Source organism: Folsomia candida, unplaced genomic scaffold, assembly GCF_002217175.1.
Source record: "Folsomia candida strain VU population unplaced genomic scaffold, ASM221717v1 Fcan01_Sc002, whole genome shotgun sequence".
NCBI lineage: Eukaryota > Metazoa > Arthropoda > Collembola > Entomobryomorpha > Isotomidae > Folsomia > Folsomia candida.
Window position 1 is genome coordinate 8,161,664 of NW_019091194.1, and position 9,764 is coordinate 8,171,427.

The window sequence follows — 9,764 nt, forward strand, 5'->3', positions numbered from 1 at the left end:
TTCGTTTTTTGAAATCAAAATATTAAATGCTAAGAATGTTTTGAATTTTCAAAGGCTCAATTCTGGAGTTTGGTAAATTTGGGGTTTGGTAAAAGAAAAATTACGCAAATCAGCAGGGGTGGTCAAGCTATGCATGTTTGAAATTGTAAAGTACAAATTAAAATTTTGTCATATTACAATTACTTAATGCTTTGGAATTTTGTAAATTACGTAATCCAGTTAAATTATAACTGAAGTTACAAATGAATTAAGTGTATGCAGTGCAGTGCAAGTTAAACCGCTTTTAAAATGAGTTTAATCAATAACTTTAACCAGTTACTTGTTAATATTATAAGAAACAATTAACGTCGAGGCATTATAATTAAAACCACTTTTTACACAAGGAACCTATATAAAAATTGCTTTAATATAATGCTTCGATCATAGCAATCAAAGCTTTTATTTGTAATCGAAACGTAAACTCAAACTTACTACAAAGTTGGCATGTGCTTATATCTATCTGCAACGTCAATTTCGTGTTTCATGTAAATATATGCATGTTTTTTTAAAAAATATAATATTAAATATAATTAAATATTAGTATAATTTAATATCAATCGTCTTACATTTGTGGAGACAACCTGAATATCTGTTTGGAATTGATGGCTATAGATCTTTTGGGAAATTTAATACCACACTTTCCGGTGTGGTATTAACTTGCCGTTAGAATTTGCTGAATAAATTTCAAAATTTAATAAAATTGGGATTTTGTTTTCAAATTTTTGTTGGATGAGTATATAAAACTCGGCAAATTCTTATATTTTGTTGAGAATATTTTGAGAGTATTCTGCATACTCTCAAAAATCAGCTAAAAATTTGAACCTATGCCAGAGATACTCAAGTGCAATTTTTTTGAAAATATTTCCGTACGTCTTTTGTAATTTGCAATTTGGGCACCCCTATCCTTGCCTTCTACATCCATCAGTCTGGTTAGAAACGTAGTCTTTAACTCCTTGGAAATTTAAATTTCAAATTTTCTCACATTATTTTCAAATATTACTTATCGCTGAAGATGACTCCATTGACCGTTTTCTCCTGTCAAGGACCCAGACCCAGATCATACACTATTACATTTAGTATTTTCAAGGTAAAAAGTAGTAGGACTTTAAAGTTCAAGAACTAGTCAAAATTTCCTAAATCGGTAATTAGAGCTGAAAATGATGCAATTCAATTTACCTTTATTTAAGTGTTAGTCACATTCACATTAGACTGGTTTACACGTTACAGCCATTAGAAATAAAAATCTGTCTACACTAAATATAATTAAAATCACTGAAAAATACACTGTGGTAATCATTGCATTTAAAAGTAGGTATAGAATCAACACAAGAAATCCTAATTGTAACCAGTAAAACGATAAAAAATGCAATGCTTTTGATGCATCTGATTTTGATGCTTTTGTTTTGTACTCTCAGAGAACTTCTCTGATGTTGAAAGGGCCCCACACGGACCCCTTAATTTGAGGGCTCGCAATAAGAAGTCAGGAGAAATAGAAAAATGTAGTGGCTTACCGTAACTATTGCTTTCATGAATGATAGGCCCAGCCGTGCACGTCTCCATGCGTAGAATTTTTTGTTGCCAGCGTAGTTAGTATTGATTCGAAAAGCTGTCCCCAGAAATTGGTAAACATAAATAAATTACAAATTATGTTTGTAGAAACCCAAGGAATGCCTAAAAATGACAGACTGGCCGTAAATAATCACGTGAAATTCCTGTCAACCGATTCCGACAGTACATTGTAGTTGGCATTAAACCACAAAAGCGCAACACGTCACTTCGAACTACAAAATTCGTAAATCCGTTAAATCAAATCCAGGTGACAATTGGTCAGTTCACTGCACCTATTTAACATACATAAACGTGCACATTACTATAACAAGCTCTTGAGTATATGAATTATAATAAATAATATGACACTATGTTGAAAATCTTGTCAATTTTTATGATGAGTTAACGTAAGTAATAATGATGCATGAATCCACTTACCTTGCAGGAATTTATTTTGCAAATCACAAATAAGTGGATGCTAGCGATTATTATTCATTGTCGAGATATGATACAAAAAGACCAAAGTGGGCCAGTTTAACTTTAATATAGATTAACACGTGTCGTCTCTATTAATAATTGCCAAGCTCGGAAATATTGGATTATATATTAGCGATTAGCTGAAGCTGACTAGTGAAAACAATCAAAATTTGTAGAGTGGAGTGAGAAGGGAAGGAATAAGGATATATGAGTGTTCGCATGGAGTTGCCGCCGATGAATATCGATGACACAATATTCCGCGTGCACTTAATGAACAGCTTGCGATATATATATAATGGGGCACATTAATATAACCAGCTTGTTTGCCTCGTTAAAATCTTACAATAGTCAATAGTGTCTGTGTAAGATTAAACTGCAAACTACTGCGATTAAAATAGTCAGTAATTATTTATTCGATAATATAGCTGTTATTTGTCGTCGTCATCAGTCTTCCTTGTGCGTGGTAATAAAGTTTTCAATAATCTAAATTTATAGACATTTTATAATCACATTTGTATGAATTCTTTACGTTTCATATTTTAGGAAGCAGATGAAAACAAAAACAACTTGGTTGACTCTATACATAATAAAACCGACCTTACCATTAGTTGGGAGCACTTGGAGGTATTTGCTATTTTTGGAGTTTAATGAAGTACATATGATTAATAATAATTCAGTTTGCACTGCGAATTTCGCAGGGAGATAGCTTACACTGTTTACATCTCGTCCTTGTTATATGATTGGAAATCTTGTCATTTAAATTATGAGCGGTAATCATAGCCCAGATGTACCAACAATTAATGAAGATCTATTCGGGGATGGCAGGTGGATGAGCGTGGTAATAATGTAATATTAGTCAATAATGATGACAATATAATAATGTATGTTTACGATAATTATTTTTAAGCATAAAAGGTTTGTTGCCGATACCCACGAGAAGGAAGGAACTGAAGTGGTATTTACCGGGGATTCATTAATAGCTTATCTGCAATACACCCCCATGTGGGACACCCACTTTTCGCCCATGCATGCCTTGAATTTTGGAATAGGAGGTGAACGAACGGAACATGTACTATGGAGGTGCATGAATGGTGAAATGGACAATATCAAGCCAAAAGTATGAACTAGTGGATTTAGGATTAGTGTAGTAAATTACCCTGTGTAAAATGTAACTTATCCCACTCCACTAGGGTTGCATAACATGTGTCGCCGTGGGGACATTTGCCCAATAAAGCAGTATAAATTTAAATGTAATGCAATAAATTATTGCGATACGTTTAAATTAGGGATATTATTGCCAATAATATCCCATGGGGACGTCATATATGTGAATGACCTGTCTAACTGCACAGGCAGTTGGTCAATTCCCAATATTTTACCAAAATAATACAGCACTATATATGATTCTGTATCACTCAATAGACAAAGTATTTTGTACTTTTATGAAAAACGCTTAAACTTTGTACATAATGTAGATTCAAATGTTCAATTCTTCTAACAATCCGCTAGATTTTGATTTTTCTAAGCTTTCGTTAAAATTATGTATTTTTTTAGGTCTGATAAGACTATTTTATACCCACTTTTTTCAAAAAAATTAGCCTCTATGATATGTCCCCACGGTCGAAATTATCTTCCGCGGCCACTGATAATGTCTGATGTTATAACTTATGTACATATTTTGTGCCGGAGTGTTTTTTAAATAAATTTCAAAACGCATATTTGCATAATGTCTGTCCAGGTATGACATCATAAAATTAGATTGGTTTCCGTTATAACCGCTAACCGCTACAAATTTGTCCTGAACAAGTTATATCGATTCTAACGGAAGCCAATGCAGAAAGGTTACCGATTAGAGATTTATTGAAAGAAATACTCCGGCACGAAATATGTACCTGTGACTTCTCCTACAACGGAGAGAGACTGCTATTTAGTAACACCTTGATATAGATATACATATCTCTATATATTTACATACTATGTGCCCTGTACAATTTGTAGGCCGTGGTGTTACTTATTGGGACGAACAATCATGGCTGCACCCCGGAACAAATTTCGGAAGGCATTATGTCTATTGTTGATATAATTAGGAGCAAGCAGAAAGAAGCCGAAATATTGGTATTGGTAAGTTAATTTGAAAGAAATTAAATTATGATGAGGTTGTACATATTTAAAAAATATCTTTGCTCATGTCGCTTATGTAGTCGTTGTTACCACGAGGAGAAAAACCCAACTCACTACGTGATCGCAACAAACAAGTTAATGACATTGTGAAGGACAAAGTTGTTGGGAAATATAAAACTCAGTTGATTAATATTGACCCTGGATTCGTCCAACCCAACGGTAAGATGTATAGCATGGAATGTGGGAATTTGTTAAGGTGTGTATGTTTTTTTTAATTATTTGATGTAAAGGTTTCATTTCTCATCACGATATGTGGGACTATTTGCATTTATCAAAATCTGGATATATGAAATCATTTGAACCCGTTCATGAAATCCTTCTTCAAATTTTGGCAGATTCAGAAATTGGAGTGACTACAGTTAAAGTATAATATTTGGATTTTTAATTTACACTTTTTTTTATATATGCACACATTATTCTAAATAGATATGTTCAACTTTCTACACAACTAACGTTAAAGTATTGTTAATAAATCACAATTTCAATAAGCATTACTGTAATTATTTCAGTTAATGATTATTAAGTAGCCGCTATGTCGGTTTGAAAGTCCGGATATCTGCAGCACGCCTCAAAAAAATCAAATGAAGTGTTTGTAATTTTTGAGTTTTATTTTCGGTCGCGTCTGATAATGGCCTCAATGAGACCACACCCGCATACTGAGTTAGTGTGAAGGTATGGTCCAATATTATACTTAAGTTGCATAATAGTTTCTGTAATTTTGGGAGGAATTTCACCCCGAAATCAACGCCGTCAATTTTTATAGTTCAAGTCGAATTTAACAGAAAATTGATATGGGGTGGGGGGATAAATCATATGGGGGGAGGGGTTAAACTAATATACGGGGAGAGGGTGTTAAATTAATGGGTGGGGGCTTAATTTTTACTTGGACCGTTTTTTTGCAAAAAAATGACGCTCCGGCGCGGCGCGCTCATAACTCCCAATTTACGTGGGGCTGCGCGCAACTACGTTGCGCGCACGAAAATTTTTCCCGCCATATTTAGGGGGTGGGGGGTAAAACGTGGGGGGGGGGAGGGGATAAATCATATGGGGGGTATTGGGGGGGGTTAAACTAATATACGGGGAGAGGGTGTTAAATTAATGGGTGGGGGCTTAATTTTTACTTGGACCGTTTTTTTGCAAAAAAATGACGCTCCGGCGCGGCGCGCTCATAACTCCCAATTTACGTGGGGCTGCGCGCAACTACGTTGCGCGCACGAAAATTTTTCCCGCCATATTTAGGGGGTGGGGGGTAAAACGTGGGGGGGGGGAGGGGATAAATCATATGGGGGGTATTGGGGGGGGTTAAACTAATATACGGGGAGAGGGTGTTAAATTAATGGGTGGGGGCTTAATTTTTACTTGGACCGTTTTTTTGCAAAAAAATGACGCTCCGGCGCGGCGCGCTCATAACTCCCAATTTACGTGGGGCTGCGCGCAACTACGTTGCGCGCACGAAAATTTTTCCCGCCATATTTAGGGGGTGGGGGGTAAAACGTGGGGGGGGGGGAGGGGATAAATCATATGGGGGGTATTGGGGGGGGTTAAACTAATATACGGGGAGAGGGTGTTAAATTAATGGGTGGGGGCTTAATTTTTACTTGGACCGTTTTTTTGCAAAAAAATGACGCTCCGGCGCGGCGCGCTCATAACTCCCAATTTACGTGGGGCTGCGCGCAACTACGTTGCGCGCACGAAAATTTTTCCCGCCATATTTAGGGGGTGGGGGGTAAAACGTGGGGGGGGGGGAGGGGATAAATCATATGGGGGGTATTGGGGGGGGTTAAACTAATATACGGGGAGAGGGTGTTAAATTAATGGGTGGGGGCTTAATTTTTACTTGGACCGTTTTTTTGCAAAAAAATGACGCTCCGGCGCGGCGCGCTCATAACTCCCAATTTACGTGGGGCTGCGCGCAACTACGTTGCGCGCACGAAAATTTTTCCCGCCATATTTAGGGGGTGGGGGGTAAAACGTGGGGGGGGGGGAGGGGATAAATCATATGGGGGGTATTGGGGGGGGTTAAACTAATATACGGGGAGAGGGTGTTAAATTAATGGGTGGGGGCTTAATTTTTACTTGGACCGTTTTTTTGCAAAAAAATGACGCTCCGGCGCGGCGCGCTCATAACTCCCAATTTACGTGGGGCTGCGCGCAACTACGTTGCGCGCACGAAAATTTTTCCCGCCATATTTAGGGGGTGGGGGGTAAAACGTGGGGGGGGGGGAGGGGATAAATCATATGGGGGGTATTGGGGGGGGTTAAACTAATATACGGGGAGAGGGTGTTAAATTAATGGGTGGGGGCTTAATTTTTACTTGGACCGTTTTTTTGCAAAAAAATGACGCTCCGGCGCGGCGCGCTCATAACTCCCAATTTACGTGGGGCTGCGCGCAACTACGTTGCGCGCACGAAAATTTTTCCCGCCATATTTAGGGGGTGGGGGGTAAAACGTGGGGGGGGGGGAGGGGATAAATCATATGGGGGGTATTGGGGGGGGTTAAACTAATATACGGGGAGAGGGTGTTAAATTAATGGGTGGGGGCTTAATTTTTACTTGGACCGTTTTTTGCAAAAAAATGACGCTCCGGCGCGGCGCGCTCATAACTCCCAATTTACGTGGGGCTGCGCGCAACTACGTTGCGCGCACGAAAATTTTTCCCGCCATATTTAGGGGGTGGGGGGTAAAACGTGGGGGGGGGGGAGGGGATAAATCATATGGGGGGTATTGGGGGGGGTTAAACTAATATACGGGGAGAGGGTGTTAAATTAATGGGTGGGGGCTTAATTTTTACTTGGACCGTTTTTTTGCAAAAAAATGACGCTCCGGCGCGGCGCGCTCATAACTCCCAATTTACGTGGGGCTGCGCGCAACTACGTTGCGCGCACGAAAATTTTTCCCGCCATATTTAGGGGGTGGGGGGTAAAACGTGGGGGGGGGGGAGGGGATAAATCATATGGGGGGTATTGGGGGGGGTTAAACTAATATACGGGGAGAGGGTGTTAAATTAATGGGTGGGGGCTTAATTTTTACTTGGACCGTTTTTTTGCAAAAAAATGACGCTCCGGCGCGGCGCGCTCATAACTCCCAATTTACGTGGGGCTGCGCGCAACTACGTTGCGCGCACGAAAATTTTTCCCGCCATATTTAGGGGGTGGGGGGTAAAACGTGGGGGGGGGGGAGGGGATAAATCATATGGGGGGTATTGGGGGGGGTTAAACTAATATACGGGGAGAGGGTGTTAAATTAATGGGTGGGGGCTTAATTTTTACTTGGACCGTTTTTTTGCAAAAAAATGACGCTCCGGCGCGGCGCGCTCATAACTCCCAATTTACGTGGGGCTGCGCGCAACTACGTTGCGCGCACGAAAATTTTTCCCGCCATATTTAGGGGGTGGGGGGTAAAACGTGGGGGGGGGGGAGGGGATAAATCATATGGGGGGTATTGGGGGGGGTTAAACTAATATACGGGGAGAGGGTGTTAAATTAATGGGTGGGGGCTTAATTTTTACTTGGACCGTTTTTTTGCAAAAAAATGACGCTCCGGCGCGGCGCGCTCATAACTCCCAATTTACGTGGGGCTGCGCGCAACTACGTTGCGCGCACGAAAATTTTTCCCGCCATATTTAGGGGGTGGGGGGTAAAACGTGGGGGGGGGGGAGGGGATAAATCATATGGGGGGTATTGGGGGGGGTTAAACTAATATACGGGGAGAGGGTGTTAAATTAATGGGTGGGGGCTTAATTTTTACTTGGACCGTTTTTTTGCAAAAAAATGACGCTCCGGCGCGGCGCGCTCATAACTCCCAATTTACGTGGGGCTGCGCGCAACTACGTTGCGCGCACGAAAATTTTTCCCGCCATATTTAGGGGGTGGGGGGTAAAACGTGGGGGGGGGGGAGGGGATAAATCATATGGGGGGTATTGGGGGGGGTTAAACTAATATACGGGGAGAGGGTGTTAAATTAATGGGTGGGGGCTTAATTTTTACTTGGACCGTTTTTTTGCAAAAAAATGACGCTCCGGCGCGGCGCGCTCATAACTCCCAATTTACGTGGGGCTGCGCGCAACTACGTTGCGCGCACGAAAATTTTTCCCGCCATATTTAGGGGGTGGGGGGTAAAACGTGGGGGGGGGGGAGGGGATAAATCATATGGGGGGTATTGGGGGGGGTTAAACTAATATACGGGGAGAGGGTGTTAAATTAATGGGTGGGGGCTTAATTTTTACTTGGACCGTTTTTTTGCAAAAAAATGACGCTCCGGCGCGGCGCGCTCATAACTCCCAATTTACGTGGGGCTGCGCGCAACTACGTTGCGCGCACGAAAATTTTTCCCGCCATATTTAGGGGGTGGGGGGTAAAACGTGGGGGGGGGGGAGGGGATAAATCATATGGGGGGTATTGGGGGGGGTTAAACTAATATACGGGGAGAGGGTGTTAAATTAATGGGTGGGGGCTTAATTTTTACTTGGACCGTTTTTTTGCAAAAAAATGACGCTCCGGCGCGGCGCGCTCATAACTCCCAATTTACGTGGGGCTGCGCGCAACTACGTTGCGCGCACGAAAATTTTTCCCGCCATATTTAGGGGGTGGGGGGTAAAACGTGGGGGGGGGGGAGGGGATAAATCATATGGGGGGTATTGGGGGGGGTTAAACTAATATACGGGGAGAGGGTGTTAAATTAATGGGTGGGGGCTTAATTTTTACTTGGACCGTTTTTTTGCAAAAAAATGACGCTCCGGCGCGGCGCGCTCATAACTCCCAATTTACGTGGGGCTGCGCGCAACTACGTTGCGCGCACGAAAATTTTTCCCGCCATATTTAGGGGGTGGGGGGTAAAACGTGGGGGGGGGGGAGGGGATAAATCATATGGGGGGTATTGGGGGGGGTTAAACTAATATACGGGGAGAGGGTGTTAAATTAATGGGTGGGGGCTTAATTTTTACTTGGACCGTTTTTTTGCAAAAAAATGACGCTCCGGCGCGGCGCGCTCATAACTCCCAATTTACGTGGGGCTGCGCGCAACTACGTTGCGCGCACGAAAATTTTTCCCGCCATATTTAGGGGGTGGGGGGTAAAACGTGGGGGGGGGGAGGGGATAAATCATATGGGGGGTATTGGGGGGGGTTAAACTAATATACGGGGAGAGGGTGTTAAATTAATGGGTGGGGGCTTAATTTTTACTTGGACCGTTTTTTTGCAAAAAAATGACGCTCCGGCGCGGCGCGCTCATAACTCCCAATTTACGTGGGGCTGCGCGCAACTACGTTGCGCGCACGAAAATTTTTCCCGCCATATTTAGGGGGTGGGGGGTAAAACGTGGGGGGGGGGGAGGGGATAAATCATATGGGGGGTATTGGGGGGGGTTAAACTAATATACGGGGAGAGGGTGTTAAATTAATGGGTGGGGGCTTAATTTTTACTTGGACCGTTTTTTTGCAAAAAAATGACGCTCCGGCGCGGCGCGCTCATAACTCCCAATTTACGTGGGGCTGCGCGCAACTACGTTGCGCGCACGAAAA

At 42.1% G+C, this 9,764-nt stretch overlaps 2 protein-coding genes across 8 annotated transcripts in view; one reads left to right on the forward strand and one right to left on the reverse strand.

The window, feature by feature from the left end:
• The window catches only part of LOC110845105 (homeobox protein PKNOX2), a 28,331-nt gene extending 25,967 nt beyond the window's left edge, over positions 1 to 2,364 (reverse strand). Inside the window, exons 1-2 of one of the 2 annotated variants that reach the window (XR_004834135.1) lie at positions 2,026 to 2,364; positions 1,551 to 1,880 (exon numbers count right to left, since the gene is read on the reverse strand). The gene's annotated coding sequence lies outside the window, so the exon portion shown is untranslated. The remainder of the gene's footprint in view (positions 1 to 1,550; positions 1,881 to 2,025) is intronic. The other variant, XM_022091465.2, reaches the window with a different exon arrangement.
• An 18-nt stretch (positions 2,365 to 2,382) lies between these two features.
• LOC110845106 (platelet-activating factor acetylhydrolase IB subunit gamma) lies at positions 2,383 to 4,736 on the forward strand. 6 transcript variants are annotated; one of them, XM_035848498.1, is made up of 7 exons: positions 2,383 to 2,520; positions 2,608 to 2,688; positions 2,742 to 2,902; positions 2,972 to 3,181; positions 4,063 to 4,185; positions 4,266 to 4,404; positions 4,476 to 4,736. In XM_035848498.1, exons 3-7 carry the CDS (start codon positions 2,828 to 2,830, stop codon positions 4,613 to 4,615), a joined length of 687 nt encoding a protein of 228 aa, XP_035704391.1. In that variant the 5' UTR covers positions 2,383 to 2,520; positions 2,608 to 2,688; positions 2,742 to 2,827; the 3' UTR covers positions 4,616 to 4,736. The 6 variants fall into 6 exon arrangements, with proteins under 6 accessions (XP_035704391.1, XP_021947161.1, XP_021947165.1 ...); XM_022091469.2 differs by having other exon boundaries at positions 2,763 to 2,902; XM_022091473.2 differs by having other exon boundaries at positions 2,771 to 2,902.
• The last annotated feature ends 5,028 nt before the right edge of the window (positions 4,737 to 9,764 follow it).

What these genes read in the sequence shown, in the direction of transcription:
- LOC110845106 (XM_035848498.1), top strand. Translation starts at nt 2,828, where the DNA reads ATGAGCGGTAATCATAGCCCAGATGTACCAACAATTAATGAAGATCTA. An exon ending in TGGACAATATCAAGCCAAAA is followed by an intron (nt 3,182 to 4,062) that starts GTATGAACTAGT and finishes TACAATTTGTAG; the next exon opens with GCCGTGGTGTTACTTATTGG. An exon ending in TGGATTCGTCCAACCCAACG is followed by an intron (nt 4,405 to 4,475) that starts GTAAGATGTATA and finishes TTTGATGTAAAG; the next exon opens with GTTTCATTTCTCATCACGAT.